Here is a 25,519-nt window from a genome sequence, read left to right as displayed (position 1 = left end):
TAGAACATTCTGGATGTAGAACTGTGATGTTTAGAACATTCTTGATGTAGAACTGTGATGTTTAGAACATTCTGGATGTAGAACTGTGATGTTTAGAACATTCTTGATGTGGAACTGTGATGTTTAGAACATTCTTGATGTAGAACTGTGATGTTTAGAACATTCTGGATGTGGAACTATATTGTTTTGAACATTCTGGATATGGAACTGTGATGTTTAGAACATTCTGGATGCGGAACTGTGATGTTTAGAACATTCTGGATGCGGAACTGTGATGTTTAGAACATTCTGGATGCGGAACTGTGATGTTTAGAACATTCTGGATGCGGAACTGTGATGTTTAGAACATTCTGGATGTAGAACTGTGATGTTTAGAACATTCTGGATGTGGAACTGTGATGTTTAGAACATTCTGGATGTGGAACTGTGATGTTTAGAACATTCTGGATGCGGAACTGTGATGTTTAGAACATTCTGGATGCGGAACTGTGATGTTTAGAACAGTCTTGATGTGGAACTGTGATGTTTAGAACATTCTGGATGTGGAACTGTGATGTTTAGAACATTCTTGATGTAGAACTGTGATGTTTAGAACATTCTTGATGTAGAACTGTGATGTTTAGAACATTCTGGATGTGGAACTATATTGTTTTGAACATTCTGGATGTGGAACTATATTGTTTTGAACATTCTGGATGTGGAACTGTGATGTTTAGAACATTCTGGATGCGGAACTGTGATGTTTAGAACATTCTGGATGTAGAACTGTGATGTTTAGAACATTCTTGGTGTAGAACTGTGATGTTTAGAACATTCTGGATGTAGAACTGTGATGTTTAGAACATTCTTGATGTAGAACTGTGATGTTTAGAACATTCTGGATGTGGAACTATATTGTTTTGAACATTCTGGATATGGAACTGTGATGTTTAGAACATTCTGGATGCGGAACTGTGATGTTTAGAACATTCTGGATGTGGAACTGTGATGTTTAGAACATTCTGGATGCGGAACTGTGATGTTTAGAACATTCTGGATGCGGAACTGTGATGTTTAGAACATTCTGGATGTAGAACTGTGATGTTTAGAACATTCTTGATGTAGAACTGTGATGTTTAGAACATTCTTGATGTGGAACTGTGATGTTTAGAACATTCTGGATGTAGAACTGTGATGTTTAGAACATTCTTGATGTAGAACTGTGATGTTTAGAACATTCTGGATGTGGAACTATATTGTTTTGAACATTCTTGATGTAGAACTGTAATGTTTAGAACATTCTGGATGTGGAACTGTGATGTTAAGAACATTCTTGATGTAGAACTGTGATGTTTAGAACATTCTTGATGTTGACCTGTGATGTTTAGAACATTCTGGATGTGGAACTATATTGTTCTGAACATTCTTGATGTAGAACTGTCATGTTTAGAACATTCTTGATGTAGACCTGTGATGTTTAGAACATTCTGGATGTGGAACTATATTGTTCTGAACATCCTTGATGTAGAACTGTGATGTTTAGAACATTCTGGATGTAGAACTGTGATGTTTAGAACATTCTTGATGTAGAACTGTGATGTTTAGAACATTCTTGATGTAGAACTGTGATGTTTAGAACATTCTGGATGTAGAACTGTGATGTTTAGAACATTCTGGATGTAGAACTGTGATGTTTAGAACATTCTTGATGTAGAACTGTGATGTTTAGAACATTCTGGATGTGGAACTATATTGTTTTGAACATTCTTGATGTAGAACTGTGATGTTTAGAACATTCTTGATGTAGACCTGTGATGTTTAGAACATTCTGGATGTGGAACTGTGATTTTTAGAACATTCTTGATGTGGAACTGTGATGTTTAGAACATTCTTGATGTAGAACTGTGATGTTTAGAACATTCTGGATGTGGAACTATATTGTTTTGAACATTCTGGATATGGAACTGTGATGTTTAGAACATTCTGGATGCGGAACTGTGATGTTTAGAACATTCTGGATGTGGAACTGTGATGTTTAGAACATTCTGGATGTAGAACTGTGATGTTTAGAACATTCTGGATGTGGAACTATATTGTTTTGAACATTCTTGATGTAGAACTGTGATGTTTAGAACATTCTTGATGTGGAACTGTGATGTTTAGAACATTCTTGATGTAGAACTGTGATGTTTAGAACATTCTGGATGTGGAACTATATTGTTTTGAACATTCTGGATATGGAACTGTGATGTTTAGAACATTCTGGATGCGGAACTGTGATGTTTAGAACATTCTGGATGTGGAACTGTGATGTTTAGAACATTCTGGATGTAGAACTGTGATGTTTAGAACATTCTGGATGTGGAACTGTGATGTTTAGAACATTCTTGATGTAGAACTGTGATGTTTAGAACATTCTGGATGTGGAACTGTGATGTTTAGAACATTCTGGATGTGTGATTGTCTTGTGCCACACTAGGAGATTAGATCTCAGTGTGTCTGCTGTCTCTGTCACCCCCTGTTAAGACAAGCACATCGAGATCCAATCATCCAGCAGTGTTTAGAGGCGGTCTTCAGGTGCAAAGACAAAGGCAGCGGGCGGTACGAACAAGATGATACTTAATTAAAAAGCCGAATCTGCTTCCCATCACTAATACGGGCTGACAGAGGTCAGGGACGGTATGAGAGACGCTTTCAAATTAAGACAGAGACTCACTAGGACAGGGCCTGGATTTTCAATCAGCGATTTCCAAGACCAGCCCCTAACAAATAACATAGCAAACATTCTAGAATCCAACTTAATAGAGTAGCCTACAGCTAAAAAAAATAAAAATGCTGCATACAAATTAAAAAGTGAAACAAATTTAAATGAATAGCTAGGCTGCAAATCTGTAAAGTGTCATGTCCACAGTATAAAAACTTTGATTTTGTCTTTATGGACCTTTTTTATTTGGAAGGGAGTATTCTTAGTTTTAAAAACATACTGATAAGTCTAAATATAATTTTGACAGGAAAAACATATAGAATATATAAACACGGCAGCACCTAAACCTTTATTTTACAACTATTATCTGTTTTGGACACAATATAGGCCTATGTGGATTCACTTTTCCTCTCTGTAAATGTGTGTGTGTGTGTGTGTGTGTGTGTGTGTGTGAGAGAGAGAGAGAGAGAAAGCACGCGCGCTCTCTGCCAAGTGACAGATAAAGACACTGATGCGCTGCTTTAAATAAAAATCAAATTGGTGCGATTAGTTTATGCGATTGTTTAAATCAGATTTTATCCCTCTGTGGAAACACAGAAGTCTAGCTGTTCCCTTAACAGATAAATTGGTCACACGCCAATCATTGGTCTTATATACTTGGCAATGTTTCTGTGCAGATCTGCCATGTCAGTCGTTCTTGTGATGTTGATGTTCTACACAATTTCTCAGATGAGAAGAAAACAGAATTTTTATTTATTTTTACTTTCAGAACCTCTATTGAACGTTGCAATTTCACATCTGTCTCTATTGTTTCTGGAACAATCTATCTCTCTCTCTCTATTGTTTCTGGAACAATATCTCTCTCTTTCTATCTGTAGCTATACAGTTCAGGTCAAAAGTTTGGAATAATAATGATTTTTTTTTATCTTATGCTTATCAAGGCCTCAACAGTAATGTTGTAAATTATGGCTGTTTTCTGTTTGAATAAATATAATGTATTCCTGTGATCAAAACAGAATTTTCTGCATCATTACTCCAGTCTTCAGTGTCTCATGATCCTTCAGAAATCATTCTAATATGATGATTTGATGCTTATAGAAACATTTATTATTTTTATCAATGTTGAAAATTGTTTTTGCTGCTTAATATTTGTGGAAACAGTGATAGATTCTTTCAGGATTCTTTGACGAATAGAAAGTTTAAAGTTTTTTTTTTATCTTTCTTACACCAAACTTTTCCAGTTTTGATAATAAGCATCAAAAACTATTTTCAACATTGATAATAATGTTTGCAGAAATGTTTCTTGAGCATCAAGTCATCATATTAGAATGATTTCTGAACTGAAGGATCATGTGACACTGAAGACTGGAGTAATGATGCTGAGGAGAATTGCGCCTAAGAGAATTCCTTCAAAAACTTTTTGTGGCATTGCATTTACCAAACAAACTTAGACTAGAGACAATTAGCTTTTAAAAGTTCTGAGATGTGAAGTTCTCAAAGTGCATCTCATCCCATTATGTCTCCTAACTCATTAACAAAATGACACCATCAAAGAATGGAGCAGTTGGGCTTCTCAGTAGTGTGTGTGTGTGTGTGTGTGAGAGAGAGAGACAGAGGTGTTACAAAACAAGGCTTCAATTCAATTCAAAAACATGATCAAGTGTGGTCTGTAGTGGTGTGTCCTCTAGTGGTGAGTAGCTTGCACAACACAAACAGCACACTGCACAAAAATATTAATCTATACTGTATTATATCTGCCATAAAAATCAATCTGTTATTTACACATACAGGAATGTTGGAGCGCACATTGATTCATGAATACATTTATAATTACAACTGCTACAGAGCACTGAAGAGAAACCAGTCTAGAATCATGTCTCTTGAATGCCCATTATTTTCATCTTACTATTTACGGACCACAATAAGGCCCTGTTTACAACTGGTATTAAAATGCGTTTTGGTCGTACTAAATACAGGTGTAAATGGGGTCTAAAACGTTTTGAGTTTGTCCACTTTCACTTCCAGAGTTAGTCAAAAACACATTTGACCGGATTGCTTTCGTAGTGTAAACGCTCATGTGGTCGAATGTGTTCAAACAGCCACAAAAGACCATCTACTCTCCGTCTACTAAGTAAACTAGCGCGCTAGCCAGACGGGATTTAAACTTTGTCGGCTGGAGAACCACGTTTGTTTTGAAGACGAAAAACGTACCAAGCACAATGTTCTCTCACCATTCCTGATTTCTAACACAGCGTTCGCCGTGATCTTGCGTCCATCAGAGAAGAAACAAAAGCTGCTGCTCTCCGTGTGTTTTTCCGTCATCTCCCGGTGCGTTTATATAAAAATTGCGTGGGCTTATTCTGTCCATTAGATCGAAAGATCTGAAAAAGACCATACATTTACCCGCCCATAGACCCTGACCTCGAAGAAATCAGGACAGAAGTGGTTGAAAGTGGACAAAAGAGACGGATTAAACCACCAGGTGTAAACAGATCGACCAAAACGCATCTTAATACCAAGTGTAAACAGGGACTAGCATACATTATACCACATCAAGAAGATCTGGATGGTCGTAAATGGTTCAGGAAAGTTTTCAAAAACAAAGTCTTCCTATTTCTACCCTTTGCATGTTAAAAGTCCATAGTGAGAATTTTATAGTGTACTCATTCATCTTTAGCTACTAGGCATAACATTATCCATTGGAAAGGTTGCAGATTAGTGTCCATCAAGGCTCAAGAGATTATTTGGCCACATCCTGACCAAGCATTAAGAAGTTGAGAAATGTACTGTAGCACTTTTAGTCGGTTGTGGTAGTAAGAGCTGGGATTGAACTGGGTCAAGCAAACTGCTGGGTGAACGTCTGATGGAACTCCTTCAGTTTGTGGAGCATAATCTTGAGCTTGTCTGTTGGAGGTAGGATGGTCATCCTGGTAAAGAAGAGGAATGGAGAGGAGGGGGACGAAGAGGTTGATTAATATTCAACAATATTATTGATCTGCCTGCATTGACACCATTATAGGAGAACTGAACTGAGCTGGACGATGACATCAATGTTTTCTCCAGAGCGGCTATATATGAACTAAATTAATAACTTTTTTACAACAGAAATGAACCATCACTGAACTTACTTAAGCTGGACTATGACAATATTTTCTTCTAGATCTACCGAGACAAACTTAGTTGCATTATTTTCCTGTTATCACTGTACAGCTGCTTTGAAACAATCTGACAAAATTACATTTTTCATTACATACAATTTTTAGCAAATATTCCATTCCATGTAGTTTTTCAATTATAATCATTTCAATTATATTGATTGAGAAGCTACGAAGCCCCTAAAGAGACAATTATTATATATTTTTTTATATTATATTTTAAAAAATATATATATATTTCAATGCTTTTGCGTTCTCTCGCAAAACTTTTGTGTTCCCTGAGAGACTTTACATTCTCTCGCAAAACTTTTGTAAAAAAATATATATATTTCATTAATTTTGCAACCAAACACAAAGTTTTTTGTTGGAATCCAATGCTTTTGTGAGAAAACACAAAAAAATATTAAAATATAAAAAATTTCTCCGATCTAATATTTTTTTTCCCATCACCATGTCTCAGTAAGAAGAAGCTACATGGACTATTTATACAAATAATATAATAATAAAAAGGTATGTGGAAATTATTCCATGTAGCTTCTCAATCACAATAATTATAGTTAATGAGCATACATAGACTATTTGCAAAAAAAATTAAATTATAATTTGCTTATGAAAACAATAAGTATCTGTTATACATAATTTATAAGGAAAAACGTTGTGGGTGTGAATGCTTTCCTTTTTCTTTCTTTTTTTTTAACCAAATATTCCATAGCTTCTTAATGAATATGAGCTAAGCAGCATGTCTAATAAATTTGGCATAAAATGAAAAATACCTATTTATTTATTTTTATTTTTTTTAAACTTTCTTTGACCTGTCATAACGTGATCTTCCGGTGAAACGTCAGACTCTCTCTGCTGATGTATGTCGGACTCCTCCAATCATGTAGTCTGCTTAAACTCCGCCTCTTTTCTACAGTCGACTGCAAGCTCGCAATCGCACTCAGTTTCACGACTTTAAGAGTCCAATACGTGTACATTGTGTGTGAACGATTCACTGTACAAACCATGAGAAGAAAGTTCCAAACTCTTGAGGACAAACACACACACACCTGAAGTGGTAAGTGCCATCTCTTTGACCAAAACCGCTGCCAGGAACGAGACAGATCCCGGTGTCCTCCAGAAGTTTCATGCAGTAGAACATGTCTGGAGCCTGACCCTTTGCCTGTATTCACACACAGACAAACAAGTCATGAACCAAGTCAATAATACCATTAAGCAGAAGACAAAGAACATGTGACACAAAGCGACCTTGGCTTCGTTGATGGCGCGTTGAGGTAGGGTGATCCGGGGGAACGAGTACATGGCTCCCTGCACAGGGTTACAGCTGATGCCTGGCACTGTATTCAGGATCTCCTCGGTCAGTTTGGCTTTTTCAGCCAAGGCACTCAGAACGGCTGTTCGCTCCTACACAAGACAGAGGAGGAGGAATAAATAAAGGAAGAGTCTGGGACACTAGCCAGTACGTCTACCATCATTAAAACAGCTAATTGGGAACAAAATACCCAGCTTTTTATGCAGAAACCAAAGAAACATTGTTTTCTTTTGAATTACATGTTTTTTTTTGTCCACATAATACGTCATTGGGGGTTTTGACCAAATTTACTTATTTATTGACAAAAACACCTGGAACATTCTTCAAAATATCTTATTTTTTGTTCCCCAGAAGAAAGACAATGAGTCTCATTCACTAACTGTGCAGATACGTACAAATGTTTTCACAAACAAATCACAATTCATCAGTAACTTTCATACTAAAATGTATACTACATTTAGTTTTTTACGGAAAAAAATTAGGAACAACTGAAACTATATATACAATATCTATCCGTCCATCCATCCATCAGTCCATCCATCTGTCCGTCCACCTACGTAACTACCTATCTATCTATCCATCCATCCATCCATCCATCCATCCATCCATCCATCCATCCATCATCTATCCATCTATCCATCCATCCATCCATCCATCATCTATCCATCTATCCATCCATCCATCCATCCATCCATCCATCCATCCATCCATCCATCATCCATCCATCATCTATCCATCTATCCATCCATCCATCCATCCATCCATCCATCCATCATCCATCTATCCATCCATCCACACAATTCATGTGCATTGTGCATACATAAATTTTTCGCAATAAGTTCTCCTGTGCATATTAATACGAATAATCCACTTATTTATCCAACAATCCAATTATTAGTGAATGAGACCCAGTGTCTTGGAAATAACTTTTCCCATAACAAAGAGTTGTACACCAGCAAGTTAGTTACTCATCTAGAAGTGCTAGAAGATGGAAAGAGGAAGGCACCTTCATGAACGTCTGGTAGGAGGGTTCTCCGGGCTGAGGGCAGTTGACCACCAGGTCCATGAGGGCTTGACCGGGCACAGGTGGGCACAAGCGCACTGACACCAGCTTGGAGAGCTGAGCTTTGACCTCTGGGTCCATGTTGATGACCTCCATGTATCCCCCTCGAAAACCACATCTGAAAGTGTGTTCATGTACGTTAGAAAAGAAAGTACGTTGGATGAACTCGGTGCACATGGAAATCCACTTTGTTATCGGATTGTTTTCTGTGCACAAAAATGTACTTTTAAAGGAACCGTATGTAAGATTGTGGCCAAAACTGGTACTGCAATCACTTTCAAATTACTGTAGAGCGGTGTATCCCCTCCCCCTCCCCCCTGACTCGAGGTTGCCAGATAGGCTGCAGGATCCAGCAGGAACGTTTGTAGCTACAGCTGTGGTAACTAGAGCAGAGCTGGCAACCCGGATGCCGAAACACTACTGACTTCGTGATTGGTAGATAGGTGGAGGGTGGCGCTTCAGGCCAAAACACAACATGACAACATCAACATCAGTTGAGGGCTGCAACTTCACTTTTTAAATGACAATATCCTGGCCAGACTACTGTTGTCAGTGATATAAGTATTTGAAATGAACATGATTTCTTAATGTCTAGTGACATATCAGGGCCATTTTATGATTAATTGAAATACATTTCTTACATACAATTCCTTTAAGCATATTGTTTCATACAGACAGTATGAACTTGCTACTGCTAATAGACACACAGACATGCTGCAGTGAGTATGTAATATCTGCTGCTGCATTAATAGACATACATAAATCCTGTAGCAGATCTAGACAGGTGGAGCTGGGGAGGTGGAGGGTTTCAGAGGAACTCTGACTAACCTACAGCAAACACTGAACCAGACTATTTAAATGTTGAGCAAGCAATCTCATTGGCTGCAGTATCAGCAGAGGCCAATCGACTTGTACATGCAGTTATGATGTGATTGCTTGCAGATTGCATTAACCTATCAACCAGCGCCCTCTAGAGTTCCATGACTGAACTAGATATGTATACAACAGAGTCAGGTCCATACCAATGCAATGTGCTTCCCTGTGACATGATAAACCTCACGGATGTGTACTCACTCTCCCATGTAGCACTTAGAGGTGGAGTGGAATGATACCAGCTCTATTTTCCTTGAATACTCTGGACCCATCTCGAACAGCACTTTCTTGAAGGAGTGAAACTCACAGCCCTCTGCGTATACATTGTCCTGATACACCTAAGAAACAGATGCATAGTAAAATAAATGTTTAGCGCTGAGCAAGTAGGGTGAGAAATGCTTGCCTTAAACCCTTGTATGAAAGTGTGCACTTCTATGCCTGTAGATGCTGATATGATGTGAATACAGATTTATAGTATGATATAATATGGTGTAAACGTCATATGACCACCATTATTAACTTACTTCATCAGCCATTAGGAAGAGGTTTTCTTTGGCTGCAAATCGAATTACATCTTCAATACATTGTCTGCTTTGTACCTGACCTGTTAAAAAAAGAAAGAATGGGCAAAAAAAAAAAAAAAAAAAAAGTCAGCTATAGGACAAGCTGAGAAGAAACAATTCTTTAAATAATAAAAAAAATACAATCTTGAAAAACATTATTTATACCACATGTTGGTTGACTACACTGTTTTAAGGTTTGGAGTCTGTTAAGTTTTTGAAAGAAATCTCTTATACTCACCAAGGCAGAATTTGATCAATAGTGAAAACAGTAAATATTGTAAAATGAAATTTCAATTGTTTTCTAATTGAATATAGTTGAATATGTTATTTTTTCCTTTGATCAAAGCTGAATTTTCAGCATCATTACTCCAGTCTTCAGTGTCACATGATTCCTCAGAAATCACTCTAATATACTGAGTTGATGCTCAAGAAACATTTCTGATTATTATCAATGTTAAAAAAACATTTGTGCTGCTTGATATTATTGTGGAAACATTTCTTTCAGGAGTCTTTGATGAATAGAAAAGCTATATGTAATACTGTTACATTTGATCAATTTAATGTATCCTTGATGAATAGAGTATTCAATTCTTTAAAAAAAGCTTATTGACCCCAAACGTTTGATATATATATCAAACGTACGCATCGATTTACGGCGAAAGAGTAACCCCTGACCTGACGCATGACGCATTGACGCAAAACAAAACACCAGTCACAAAGTCTAAAGCGAGAATTTTTAAAGAGAAATAAAGAATGATTTCGAGATTACAAAAAAAAACATCACTTTGCTTCAGAAGGCCTTTATTAACCCTCTGGAGTCATGGATTACTTTTATGATGGATGGATGCACTTTTTGGGACTTTAAAATCAGGACCGCCATTCACTACCATTATAAAGCTTGGAAGAGCCAGGACATTTTTTAATATAACTCTGATTGTGTTCGTCTGAAAGAAAAAAGTTATATACACCTAGGTTGGCTTGAGGGTGAGTAAATCATGGGGTAATTTTCATTTTTGGGTGAACAAACCTTTTAACTTCACTGCATTACAGATGATCAAATTTGAATTTGTTCTTTTGGAAATGATCTTAATGGTTTACCAGTGGGGTTGCCGGGGTTGATGATGCACAGCACACGGGGGTTGCAATGCTCTCTGGCTGCTTGTAGAGATCGCTGTAGCTCACTTATGTCTAGACTCCAGCACTTCTCCTCATTCAAGTAGTAATTCACCTGGACGGCACCCAGCTCTGCTATAGATGCAGAGTACAGAGGGTACTGAGGAATAGAGATCATGACCCCCGTCCGTGTGTGACCCTCCCCAGTTGTCAACAGCTTCAGTATGGTCTAAAAGACAACAAGATAAAGACAATGTGACCATAAGAGTAAAACTAGATTTCCTCAATAAAATGTGAGAGGTGCATGATGCTAGGGGTGGTTGTTGGGGCCTTGTTATGTGGTTTGCAAGACCAAGTCAAAAGAGGCACCCCAAAATTCCTATGATATTCTGGCCCCTATATGTGTCTCAATGTAAGGCTATGTTTTTTTATTTTTTATTAAAATCTTTAGTCTGATTGCTATGGAAGCTTGTTTCAGCTACGGAATAAACTTTTTATTTCACAATTCTGACTTTTTTTCTTGAAAAGGCGAATTTATATCTCCCAGCTGTGAGGAAAAAAGTGAGAATTGCTATTTTTGCAAGAAATAAAGTCCAAATATGCGAGATATTAACTCGAATTTCAAAACAAAATAAAAAACAAAAATCAGAATTGGAAGTTATAAAGTTGTAAAAAGTCACTTATACTTGTTTTATATAAAAATGACATTTGTCACAAAATGTAGTTATAAAAAAAAAAAAAAAAAAAAATGATTTATACGAGTTTGAAAGACAAATACACTTTTTATTTGAAATATTGAAGGTGCTGTTTTTTGTTCACTCAACTGATGAGTTGACATATGGAATAATAAGTATACTGGATAAAGTAGAGCAGAAATCTGGTGGACTGTCTCTTTAACTGACATACTGGAGAGGTCACCGTGATTTTGCCAAGTAAGACATGTTCCTGCATCAACATATTTTGTTGATCCTGGAACAACATTCCTGTCCGAAAACAGCCCTAACCCTGCTATCCCTACCCCTAAATTACATTCACCTATTGGAGCAGGCTGACTCTTAAGTACACAAGTTAAGTGTACAAAGAACTTTGTTTGCGTTTGCCTGACGTACCACAATGCCGTCACTGGCTCCTGTTGTGAGGTAGATGTTATCAGGATCAGACGGAATACCGCCGTCACGGCGCTGAATGTACTTCGCAACATCATGCCTTACACAGTCAATGCCCTGACTGGTTGTGTACGCACCTGACGAACAAGAGGGAAAGAGCAAAGGGAGGGGTGAATATGGGAAGAATTTCATATTACAGAGTCTTAAAACCTCAGATGCCTTTTGGACAGTGACTAACATCAGCACTTTAATCAGTAACATCCCTGAGTAGATTGAATAACATCAGCTAGTTCAGCAGTCAACAATTAGTAGAGTTTAGTTTATCATTTTATGTGGGATATTAGGTAAAAAATTTACATATACTGCATAGATAAGGGAAAGTGTATATTTTGTGTCCTGTAACTGGTCACCATTTCTTTCTTTCTTTTGTAGAACACAAAAGATGATATAACCATTTAAGAGATGATAAAAGATGATTTTAACCACTTAATGAAAGTCAATGGGGTCCAAAAAACACTGGAGCCCACTGACTTTCATTGTATGAAAAAGTAAAAACATCAATAAAAACCATCTGATATTTCATGTCAGCTTCCTTTATCACATACCGATGCTATTCCCTCCACATGATTGCAAAATACGCCTCGCTCGGTTTTTGGCATCCTCTGGAAACTTGTTGTCATCAAGTAGTTGTGGATAAGTACACAGTGCCATCACCTTGAAAAACAATTCAGTTATGAGACCATAAAAACATCTAGAACAAACTAAGCAAAATTAATCAAATAAAATCTATGCGCAAAGTGGTCCATCTAAAATGTTGACTTTGGTTAATGCATGGAACAGCTGAAAGTGCAGTGGACCTGAAAATGACTGGAAAGGACTAGAATAGATCATTCATTGAGACTCCTAGTCAGCAAAACAAGATGAGTCAGCTACCTGTCGAAAGAAGGTGATTGGCCGTTGCCCCATAGCGTGAGCATCGCCGATATTGGCTTTAATGACCTCTTCAAAAGGCTTCTTGACCCCCTGAAATGGAGTAAAATATATCAAACAAAATGTAGGAAAGCAGACAATGATATCCAGCATAGATGTTATCAGTCATGAATAGAGTTGAGGTTGGAATACAGTGCACAACTTTTAAAATCTGAACAGATTTTAAAACACTGGGCATCATACACTTGCCAACTTTGTAGAAGATTAAAGAGAAAAACTGGGCATTAACGACTGAGGATCACACAATACCATACTTTCAAGTCGTTCCCAACACAATAAACTCACACAGAAACATGAGCATTACCAATGAAAACACTATGAGTTCTAAAATCGGCTCAAAACATCTTGGTGGAATTTGAGGTATGCTTGGGATTATTGTTCTGTTGGAAGGTCTAATGACGCCCAAGCTCCAGCTTCCTCACTGACGGCATGATGTTTTCTCCTAGGATTTCCTGATACTTAAATTAATCCATCTTGCCTTCCAAACGCTGCAGGTTTCCAGTGCCAGAGGATATAAAGCAGCCCCAGAGCATCACTGAGCCACCACCATGCTTAACTGTAGGCAGAGTGTTCTTATGCTTCATTCTTCTTCCTCCAGACATACTGCTGATCCATAGGGCCGAAAAGTTCCAGTTTTGTTTCATCGCTCCACAGAACAGAATCCCAAAACGTCTGTGGCTTATCTATATGATTTTGAGCATACTGGAGCAGACATTTCTTGTGCTTTTGGGTCAGTAGGGGTGTACGTCTTGGAGTTCTGGCATGCGTTTAGTATGAGCCTTACTGTGCAAGCTGAAACCTCAGTGCCTGTTGCCACCAAGTCTGGCTGTGGGTCTTTTGCAGTCACTCAAGGGTTTTTCTGAACCTGCCTTCTCAGAGATCTGGTTACAGCCATTAAAGGGATAGTTCACTTTGAAATTAATTTTTGATATGTTTTAGCTTACCTCAAGGGCATCCAAGATGTAGGTGTCTTTGTTTCCGCAGTAGTTTCAATTTTGATATTTTTAGGTCAAACCGTTCTTGTCTGTCAGTCATATAATGCATGTCGATGGTCACTGGCTCAAAACACAAGCACAGAGTCCAAATTAAAACAATTCCCCATCGTCCAAATGAAACAATTCCCCATCATTAGTACACATTGATGGCCTAAGACACGAAACGAGCGGTTTGTGTGAGAAAACGAACAGTATTTATATCGTTGTTATCTCTTGAAAACAGCACACGTCCAAATGATCTGACGGCGCGGGCGGGTATAGAATATACATAGATGTCGCCTTGGCTACTGGAGTTCATTGGAACGAAACCGTAGCCAAGCGACTTCTAGTGTATATATCTATACCCGCCCGCTGGCGGGTATAGATGTATACACTAGATGTCGCATTCGCTACTGCAGTTCATTGGAACGAAACCGTAGCCAAGGCGACATCTATGTATATATCTATACCCGCCCGCGCCGTCAGATCATTTGGACGTGTGCTGTTTTCAAGAGATAACAACGATATAAATACTGTTCGTTTTCTCACACAAACCGCTCGTTTCGTGTCTTAGGCCATCAATGTGTACTTATGATGGGGAATTGTTTAATTTGGACGTGGGGAATTGTTTTAATTTGGACTCTGTGCTTGTGTTTTGAGCCAGTGACCATAGACCTGCATTATATGACTGACAGACAAGAACGGTTTGACCTAAAAATATCAAAATTGAAACTACTGCGGAAACAAAGACACCTACATCTTGGATGCCCTTGAGGTAAGCTAAAACATATCAAAAATTAATTTCAAAGTGAACTATCCCTTTAATATCTTCCTTTTCCTGCCCTGTCCAGGTTCCTGCCCTGCCACTGTTCCTTTAACTTTGAACTTGTAAACTATGCTTCCACGGTGTCTCTAGGAACATTTAGTGCCTTCACTATCTTTTTGTATCCTGTTCCGTGTTTGTGAAGGACAATGATATCTTCTCTTAACTTTGTGGACCATTCTTTTGCCTTGCATTCAAATGTGACACTCAACAAACCTAGCCAGTTCAGATATTTCATCTGTTCTAGCTCAAGCACAACTGGTGCAACTAAAGAAGCTTGTTTTGCAGATTTGTGCTGTTGTGAGAGATTCTATTCAGGGGGTTGAATAATTTTGAGACTGCAGAAGTCAATAAAAGTTGCATTTTCAGTTGAATTTGCGGCAACCACTTGAAACATGTGTTGAGCTATTTCAATTACTTTTGTTTGAGTTGTTCATTGCAAACAGCTGAAAGTCTGTAAATTTTGCCAATAAACCTGATTTGCAATGGAGGTTGCGAATTTCAGAACGTTCAGAGAACATTCAAAAGTAACAGTCCCATTAAGTTTGCAAAATGGAATGTTTTTAAAACATTTATACAACTGGATGTTTCGACTGTTCAGAGAAAATCCAGAACTACCATTTTCATAGCTTAATGGGAACAATAGCAAAACATTCTTAGAACATATTTTTGTTAGCTGATGCTAGGTTTGGAGAATTGCCAAGGCTTTGCTAAGGTGTTCTGAGTGGTTGCCAGGGAATTCAGAGTAGTTGCTAAGTGGTAGGTAGGGTGATATGGGTGGCCAAGTTAAAAGTGCCCACACAGAAGTCTCTATGATATGGCCTAGGTGTGAGTTGAAAGGTTGGGGGGAGGAACATTCATATTCATGATGAAAGCTCTACCTGATTGATCGGTGAGTTTTGTGACAAAACCTTTATTTAAACCTAACTTTGTCTGATCAGCAGAGGGTTAAAATGCTGCAGTGCTTTCCATGCCTTATGGAGAACAAACAAGCAGCAAGGGTCAGTATTCCTGCTGATGGCAGGGGTTCACCCAGTCCCCTTCTGTGTCCCATTCTTTCAGTTTACTCATTTCAAAAGCACTTTAACAGAGTGTGCAGCTGAAGCCTCACAAACAACCCCCCTATCGCTCTCACTGCATGCTGATTGCAACACACAACCACCTTGTTTTTCCAAATATGCTGCCTAGTCCTCTCCGGTGTGGAACACGTGGTTCTGACAGGGTTAGATAATAAAACATGTTATTATACTGTCATCTGACTGTCAACAAAAAATGATTGCCTGATTAAGGAAATGATTCAAGAAATCATTGATCAAAGATGGAGTGAGAGTCTACACAAACATTGAATGTGAATGTGTGGGAAACAGACAGAAATGAGATCTCTTCAATAGCTCAATTGTTGCTCCGAAACAGCAAAGAGATTAAATGGAGAGCAAATGAAGACTTAACCCCATATGTGCCTCCTGCAGAGTTTAAGCCGAAATCCCTGTTATATCTCAAACTGTGCTCATATATGCAAAGATATCAATGTCTGTGATAAAAGTCAGAGTTTTCAGTATGAAGATTACTGATCAAATTCTTCCAAAACCAAATTATCTGAGCTTTGCTATGGACTTTTTATAATTGTCTCATTTGTGGACGGATAGATTGTGTATCTATTTTTATTTTTTTAGAAGAAACATCTGAGGGACAGTTGATGCTTACATGAAACTACATTTCCTGAGCAATGAAAGAGCACAGAGCAAACTGACAATTCATGGATAATCCATTAACTTTTATATAACCATGCGATCAGAATTTAACAAATTATTTGTTGTAAGTAAAATGAATATAGCACACATAAATATAATATAATATAATATAATATAATATAATATAATATAATATAATATAATATAATATAATATAATATAATATAATATAATATAATATAATATAATATAATATAATATAATAACACTTTATTTCGATGGTCCACTTTAGACATTTTACTATAAGTAACTTTGCAAGTACATGTCAACTAACTCTCATTAGAGTATTAGTAGACTGTCAGTAGACTGTTAGGTTAGGGTTAGTAGAATAAGTGGAAATGTAGTTGCACATTTTCCTATAGTTAGTAGAATGTCTGTAGGGGAGGATCAAAATAAAGTGTTAGTAGATACAGTCTACTAATACTCTAATGAGAGTTAGTTGACATGTAGTTGCAAAGTATAGTAATTAGAATGTCTAAAGTGGACCGAAAAATGAATAACATGATCTTGCAGTCGGTTGTGTAAGGAGTAAAGAGCTGACAGTCTATATGAGTCAGCATTTCTGCAGCTGCATTCTCAACTCTATAAGTGTTTGATAGAGTTCTTTGGTAAATCAGCTAAAACATTACTGCAGTTGTCAAGTCTGTATGTAACAAATGTGTGAAACCATGAATTTTGTGTCAATAAGTGATAGAATATCACACATCTTAGAGATGATGATAATGGGCTGTTCTACAAACAAGATAAATCATGTATGCGTTATAAAACATTATTATATATTATGTCAGTGTTGCAACATTTTAATAGGAAGTGTTTAAATCCGCTCATAAAAATGTGGCATGTAAGTAATGCAGCCAGAGCAGGTACATACATGATCAGCAGGAATGTGTAATGAATCCAATCTCACAATATGTTATAAACTGAGAGCCAGGAACTCCTAAATGACTGAGAGTTGGATGCAAATGGAATACTTTAAAATATAATAACAAAATTACAAGAAACTAGGAAACCAGAAAGACCAGACCATAAACCATGGAAACACAAGGACAATGTATATATACACAAGAGCTAAGAGGGGTAATAAGACACTTTTGAACACAGAGTAATGAGGGGAAAACAACGTGATCTCATGAAATGTTGGAGTTGGAGAAGAACATCACAAAAGAGGGAATATCATGCAGGTTTGGAATGGCATGAGGGTGAGGACCCGATGGGTGACCTGATTTCACCAAATACAACATCTGGATCAACATCTTTGTCGATCCTGGAACAACATTCCAATCAAATCTGAGGATTTATATCAAGTTTAGGTTTACAACCAGGGTTAGGTGCTTCTACATCAGTGCTATTCACCTATAATTTCCCTCTGATTTTAGGAATAAGTTATCAGGACTCAGGACAGTGTCAGGACTAAATTGTCTGACAGGAATGTTATTCCAGAACCAACAAAAATATGTTGATCCAGGAACGTCTTACTTGGTAAAATAACGATGACCGTAAATTATGACAGAATGATGTTCAGAATGAACTATCCCTTTAAAACTCTTCAAACTATTTTTTCTCTGCTAGCTAAAAAAATACATGGTTTTTAAATAACAGTGTTTACTTTTATTTCTTACTTGTCCTTTGAATTTGAGTTATTGCTACTTTTGGAATTTGTCTACTTTTGCTTAATATAAAATAAGCAGTGTTGGGGAAAGTCACTTTCAAAATTAATACGTTACAATATTGCGTTACTCCCTAAAAAAAGTAACTAATTGCATTACTTTTTATGGAAAGTAATGGGATGTTACTTTTGCGTTAGTTCAAAACTCTTACTTCAGCAATAAACATTTAAATAGAAATTAAAATCAGATAAATAATTAATTGAAAAAATAATAATAATTGAAATAAAATTAAATAGAAATGTGATGTTCATCTAAGGTCATTTTTGCTTATTTATATGCTTGAATTGGATCATTGAAGGTCGGCAGACATTGGTTAATAAAGTGAGATTAAATACATAAAGTATATTTGCATAATCTAACATTTAATTATTGCAGGTTTGCAGAATATTCTGAGTTTGCATTTCACTGTTTTTATTCATTTTCAAGAATACTGCATCTGTTTTGTGCAAAGTCAGATGAGTACATGTATGCTCACATTAGTCTAGAACTACGGTGTTACGTCCCTGTGTTGCGTGTGTTTTGTTTTGTTTCTCTTCCCGCTTCTCTTGTCTACTTTCACTTCTTAGGTACCCGGGATTGGTCCAGTAATCTGTCAATCATCATCAGCGCTGACGTCATCAATCATCTCTGTCGCCAATGGGAAAAGACCACCTCGGATAAAAGAGAACGCCAGACGTTTCTTTCCCACGCACGGCTTTCTGTTGATATCTTGCACAAATTACCTTGCTCTTGTTTCTGTAACCCTTTTGTTTCTGTGCTGCTTGATTTTAGTGTATGATTCCATTCTTGTGTTCGCTTCTTTTTGTTTTATGTAACTTGAGTATACAGTGTTCCGCTGTATGTTACTAGTCCTGAAAGAGGCGGACAGGTAAGAATGTCACGTGACATACACTGCAACACGTAGGGTTTTTGAGCTGTCTAGTACACTAGGTTAGGGGCGTGTGCCACCCCATGTACTTTTGGTTATGGGTAGTTAGTGGAGATTAGATAGGGCGTCCTGGACGTTGAAGATCTTTGTTTTCTTTCTTTTCTTAGTTAGGATTAGAGGTTACCTACAAGTTAGACTTTGTTTGGTTTTGTTACTTTATTTTCTTTGGCGCCGTCCACGTCCCCTCTTTCTTTTTTTTGTGGTATTGACCAGCTTACAGAAATTCTGTATCCACTGTAAATATTTATTGAACATCTTACAGAAACTCTGTATCCACTGTATATATTTATATTCTTCACCTTTTGCCTATAACCTTTTTGTACAGAATAAAGGTGTTGGCTTTTTGCACAGCTACTGGATTGGTGGATGTTTTTTTTTGCACAAAGTGTGGGTTATGTATGTTTCTCTTTAATGTCAATTTTAAATGTTGGACCCCCGAACTCCTAGACTATATCGGGGGTCGTAACATACGGTAACACTGAAATTACTACAAACTTGATTGTTGCTTGTGAAATCTAACTTACATGAGGAGGGGTTTAAATTTACATCCATATGATAATTCATTTAAATGGAAATGATTCAGTCAGATTCACTGAATAAAAAGAGTGAGCATGTCACTGCATGTTTAACTTCAATCAAGCCTCACAGTCATCTTAACAATAGGTGAGTAGTACGCACCGATATTTTGTTGTTTCATAAATACAAAGTTGTGGCATGAAACTCTAGATGGCACAGGTCCATTCATAGTTCATAATCACATCGTTATCTATAGCTGATTGGTTCTTGCCGTTTCAGTAGCCAATGAGCTCGCTTCTCAACCTTCAATACTTGGGTAGCATTTGCCTTAGCAGTGCAGCGCGCTTCAGAAACCCTCCACCTTCCCCAGCTCCACCTGTATAGATCTGCTATGGGTAATTAATGTACGCTATATTGTACAGCAGCAGCAGGTCTTACATGCTCACAGCAGCGTGTTGTGTATGCATTGGCAGTAGCAAGTCCCGTACTTGCACTGCGGCAGCGTAGCAGATCTAGCAGACCAAACATATCAACATTGTCATATCCATTACCACACCAAACACTCCGAGAGTCGTCATGACAGAAAAGCCTTTCTTGCTAAATTTCCTGTGTGGGAAGAATATAGGCTCAGTGTATGCACTTGATTACAGCGCTTTCATTGTCTAACGTGTTATCTTGTCCCTCAGGCTCCAGCTGTCTGGAATTCAACAAACAACAGCGGGGCTCCCAGTAGTAGGTACGGACGGGACTGGATTGCAAGCTGCACATCTGTTTCTCACTAGAGTGAGACTGAGTCTCTGTCCAATAGAACCAAATGCATCTACCATAAACTCCCTCTCCCCCCCAAAATACCCAGTTTTATTTCCCAACCCTTCCCCTATTGGTCGGGAAGGGGAGACGATTCTAAATGGCAGCCAATCAGAGATAGCGGTGTGACTACCGCCCCTAAAGGAATGACAACCTTTAATCCTGTTTAAGTAGAGGGTGGATGGTTTGTGTTAAAAAGAGGTTTTCAGAACTGTAAAAACTTAGTCACGCTGACTTTCACAGTATGAAGCGTGTGGGGACAGCGGGTCAGGTTTCACGAAGCATTCCTGCAGGAAGAGCTGGCCTTTCCCTGCATTATCAAATAACTGCCTTACATTTAGTCAACATGATCAGCATTACAGATTTATAGCAGCATCTACATTAAAGATTGTGCTAGAGTGTTACCACTTCTAATCCATTCAGCATAACTATTCAAAGAATAGGACAGGGACTCCAAAAGCCATTAAAGACAAAAGGTGAAAGTCTCAGTCATCTGAGTAATCAGATAATCTTTCTTACAATAAAGAGAACAGGACTGGCAGGAAACTTTTGCTAAAATCTGTGCTTAACCGAATGATTCATCTGATGTCATCATCTTTACCTTAAATGCTAAATACAATGTACTTCCCTTTAGTTTTCCATGTGATGTTATGTAAGGATGTAAGATGATCAGCAGATCTTAAACAGATTCTTAAATTTATAATTCCACAATGGATGGATAGACAGACATATAAATAGACATGAATGGAGACAGGCAGACAGACAGATAGATAGACATGGATGGAGGGACAGACAGATGGACGGACGGATGAATAAACATGGATGGATGGATGGATGGACAGACAGATGGACGGACGGACGGATTAATGGATTTGTATTATATTGGCTATCGTCCACCCTGTAAATGTTCATGACACACACTAACATGCTATCAGTGAATATCTATTCTAGCAAGCATCTGATTGGACAAAAAATTTTGTTTAGCACAGGATGAGTCATCAAAGTATTCCCAGAGAGGGCAGATTCGAAATGTTACATCAACTTTTCGGACACAAAACTAACACATCTGTTTTAAAAAGGCTCAACATTTTCATTTTCATTTCATTTCATTTAACCCTTAGTTTAACCGAAATTAGTCATTTTAAGAACAAATGCAAATAATTTACAGTAAGGTCGTTAATGTGTTTTTTATTGAATGAATGTCAATTCTACATAATTATACACTCGCTCTCTTGCTCCAGACACATTTATGTGACCTCATCTTTGGACTTTACTTCACCAAATAATCATTTATAAACGTAATATTGTGTAGCCTACTGTGTACGTCAGGGGGGCTATGTATGCGCTCGAGGTCCACTGTCCCGCAGAGTTTATCTCTAACCGATTCAAACAGACCTGTCTGTGATATTCAGTAATCCTGCGGACGTTGGTTAGATTTGTTCATGTGTGATTTATTAGAGTTGGAGCTGAACAATGCAGTGCACTTCGAAGGCCACCTCTGACATAAGTTCATTTGTACTTTGTAACTGCATGGATACTATGTAAGACTTGCTTTTGCAATACTGTTATATTTTACATACCAATAGAACTTTGCTGAGAGAAAAACGAAAAGAGACAAAAGAGAATTGAGTATAATAGAGCTGCAAGGCAAGTAAATGAAAGAAAGTAAGCAGGAAGAGAAAGAGAGATTTGTACAGTATTAGGTGAAGGCCACCTTTGTTATGTATGTCTTTCCCAGAAACCTAAAACCACAGGACCTAAAAACAGGTGCCAAGTCTAAAACAGAGTGCATATTCTTTCCTAGATCAAGAAATCCCCCTGAAGATAGTGCTGATGGTTGCATTCTTACAACATATTCCTGGAAATCAGTTTTTTTTTTTATCACAGCAATGAGAGGATGTTATTATTAAATTATTTCACAATTTAACTGCCATGGACACCTTTAATACTCATTCTTCCTGCGGTCTCTAGCAGTGTGTGTGAATGTTGTCACTGTGATCGCTGGAAGCCTTGCATCTTAGCAAATGCCTTGTGGCTTTGTGGCGAATTTATAGTAATTATGGGAATTACAGGTTTGTACTTGTTTAATAGTTTGTTAAAAAGTGTTTACACACTGAAAAAAAAAATGATTCGTTGAATTAAAAAAAAAAAAGTATGGTAAGTGGTTGCACACAATTGATTTTAGCTACATTTAAACAAATGCATTAAGTTGAACTTAATCAATTTTAGTTCAACTTAATGCATTTGTTTAAATGTAGCTAAAATCAATTGTGTGCAACCACTTACCATAAAAAAAATTGATTAAATTCAACGAATATTTTTTTTCAGTGCAGTGTCCTTGTTACATGTTAGTAAAATATTATATGATCAATAAGTTATGACAACATATGTTTTTACATAGCTTTAACTCAATTTTCTAAGTCAGTTTAATGCAATTTAAATTGAAATTACTTAAACATCAAAGTTGATTGTACTTAAGCATTGAAGGCAGGAACTTTTTTTAGTGTAGTAAGTATGCATATTAGTATATTAGTATGCATAATTACATGCAACTCACCTTAACCGAAACCTAAACCTAATCCTACCCTAAACCTATAGTAAGTATTAACGTAATTATTGCTTTTATAATGCATTTTCATTGTTTACGACTGAAAGTCACAGGCTCTGGTTAAACAAAAGAGTAAAAAGTGCACATGCATTCCGTCATAAATGTAATCTGGAAGTAAATATGTCGAAATCCAACGTCAGATGTTGTTTTGCAACTGGCAACAGATGTTTGACATCTAATATAATTTCCATTTGCGTTAGTTCTTGGAAGGTCTCTTGCCTAACAGACACCAATTTAAAGAGAGAGGTAAAGACTTGACAAACAGAGATGCTCTCTGTTCCCATGCCAATCAGTGCTGACATCAAGGGCATGACCTCAGAGTTAACTACTGCTGCTCCGAGCATCACTCACATGTGCAAAAGAAATGAGGATTGCTATGAGATGTCTGGCCAAAATAACTAAATGAGCAACAAAGAGTGGACTTTATCTACTAATGAGTGATGACAGCCTGCTTTACAAACACTGACCTAGAAAATTGACTGAGAAACAGGGATGAATTGACAAACAGGATGAATAGGTAAATAGTAGCACAGCCCTTCAATAAAAGTGAGTCTTAATGTGACTTAGAGATGGACTTTTTTTCCTTCATCATCTACAAAAGTAAACCTGTCCCTTTTTCAGTATAGAAATATGTATGAAGGACTAATCTGGGCAGTTCAGAATGCACTGTTTAGTCAAGTAACCTAAAATACACCTTACGAGGTCAAATGTTTATTTTTATTATTATTATTCGTGTAGTTATCAGCCGGCGTTGCACATAAGTAGAACAGCCAAAGTTTTTTTTTTTTTTTCTTGTGTAAAAAACATTATGTAGGCTATATGCCTGACAACAAAAACAAATGAATTCAGCAAATTCAGACAACGGGAAAAACACACTTTTTAAACAAATTTAACAGCATAGCTCAGGACAGCATCAGTTCACCGACTTGCTTTTCCTTCAGAGCGAAGGTCGCAAACATCCAGTTATACAGTCTTGCTTCCAAACTATACGCAAGAAAATGACGGTGAAACAAAATTAAGATGAAACAAATACTGCTCGTACCTCCTTCAGCTCCTTCTCGATCTGCAGCGCTCGCTGAACTATTGGCCCGCGGACCGCGTAGTCAACCTTCTTCACGTTGGGGTTCATGGTATCAACGGTGAGCACTCTGCCCCGATGGGGTAACGCTCCATTTTCGGACATTTTCTGCTGTAGATGTTCGCTTTGAGCCGCCGGGGAAGCAGAAATATCCCTATGGGGAGAAGAAAGGGAAGGCAGTGGGGAAAGGTTCAGGACCCAGTTTGGAACCTTGGGGTACACCGTCGCGTAAGCCTCACATCTTCCCAATTTCAAAACCCTCACGCTTCTATTAGAAAACATTTTACAAACAGGTAAAGCACAACAAGATTAATAGGTAGAACTTAAATTTGGCTTCTTAAACTTTGGTTTTCCGCGCAGGTTTCGCTGTTATGCGCGTAGTAAAACCTTCAAAGATCTACTCGCGACGACCTTTGGACTGCATCAGATAGTTCAAGATTTCATAAGTACACGCATTGCTGGCCCCCACTAAATCCCCACGCCTCTTTTTTTCTTTTTCTTTTTTCTTTTTATCTAGGGGCTCATAAACAGTCCTATATTCAGTGTTCCCATTATCTTTTCCATGACTGCCACCGCTTTTTAAATGGGGTGTTTTATAGCCAGTACCTCCTCCAGACTGTATTACGCACCAGAAGTGTAGAAAGGGAAGCCTCTTGGGTTGCCGAGACGACAGACTGCAACGATAAACCAGTGTGAAGTGTCTGAAGCAGCTCCAAACTTTGACCCGACCAGTGTAAAACTTCCATGCAGAGTGAGTGAACCTCCTCCCATTGATACAATAACTGAGAATAAAGCACGCCAGCTCCTCCCATGTTGACTAGGCACAGTTTGTGTCTTGCATGAGAGATTAAACAAGCAGTGCGATCACATTACATAGTGATAGTTAAAAGGAAGAGTTCCGCAAAAGGAACTGGCAAATTTAAGGAAATAGTAGAGCAAATGGAGAAAGCTATGGGAGACTTGAAAAGGAGGATGCTAAGTCTAATCAATTGTCATGTGATTCGGAGACCATGCTGTTCCAGGCAGCATGTTGTTCATTATTAAATCACTTATTATAATATGGGAGAGGGGGCTGGTTGTTAAAGAGGGCAATATTATGGGCTGGTATAGCTATAAGGTTTAAAAGTCCCTTTTTAAAAGTTTTTATTTTTAAATATTGTCTAGAATCTCAATAAAAAATATGAAGTTGAAATTGGTTAAATTATTTTGATGGGTTAACGTAAAATCATATGTTGCCATGACTTACTGATCTCCTTTTTGCATGCAGTTCAAATCTTTCTTACTATGTTAAAGTCCCCCTGTGGTGAAAATCCAGTTTTTAATGTTGTTTATATGTCTATGTGGTGTTTTTAATATGATTTAAGACAAACCTTGTGCAAATTCTTAAGTCAACACCATTACTGAGTATTTTCTCATTACAGTTTTTCTCAGTCGCTTTGGTGCATTTCTCACATCACTATTTACATTTGCACAACAGTTAATGCAGTTCTCAAAACAATTAGTACACAC

At 37.6% G+C, this 25,519-nt stretch overlaps 1 protein-coding gene across 2 annotated transcripts; it reads right to left on the bottom strand.

Moving 5' to 3' along the window:
• Positions 1–4,411: 4,411 nt before the first annotated feature.
• gpt (glutamic--pyruvic transaminase) lies at positions 4,412–25,008 on the bottom strand. Of its 2 annotated transcripts, none has more exons than XM_084410238.1 (12): positions 24,640–25,008; positions 23,975–24,164; positions 12,802–12,891; positions 12,474–12,582; positions 11,872–12,005; positions 10,748–10,991; positions 9,611–9,690; positions 9,288–9,424; positions 8,157–8,331; positions 7,087–7,242; positions 6,888–7,000; positions 4,412–5,610 (listed from the first exon to the last, which is right to left on the bottom strand). In XM_084410238.1, exons 2-12 carry the CDS (start codon positions 24,113–24,115, stop codon positions 5,520–5,522), a joined length of 1,470 nt encoding a protein of 489 aa, XP_084266364.1. In that variant the 5' UTR covers positions 24,116–24,164; positions 24,640–25,008; the 3' UTR covers positions 4,412–5,519. The 2 variants fall into 2 exon arrangements, with proteins under 2 accessions (XP_084266364.1, XP_084266363.1); XM_084410237.1 differs by having other exon boundaries at positions 24,617–24,837.
• Between the last annotated feature and the right edge of the window lie 511 nt (positions 25,009–25,519).

This window comes from Rutilus rutilus (assembly GCF_951802725.1).
Source record: "Rutilus rutilus genome assembly, chromosome: 6".
Lineage (NCBI taxonomy): Eukaryota > Metazoa > Chordata > Actinopteri > Cypriniformes > Leuciscidae > Rutilus > Rutilus rutilus.
Note: the sequence above shows the minus strand (reverse complement) of the source record. Positions and strands in the feature narration are given on the sequence as shown.

Bases quoted from the DNA above. Each gene is read 5' to 3' on its own strand.
- gpt (XM_084410237.1), bottom strand. From the start codon at position 24,822: ATGGGAGGAGCTGGCGTGCTTTATTCTCAGTTATTGTATCAATGGGAG. The intron at 12,892-23,974 runs GTACGAGCAGTA...ACTCCATTTCAG, and splicing joins TCGAGAAGGAGCTGAAGGAG to GGGGTCAAGAAGCCTTTTGA. The intron at 5,611-6,887 runs GTGTGTGTGTGT...CTTCTTTACCAG, and splicing joins GATGGCACTTACCACTTCAG to GATGACCATCCTACCTCCAA.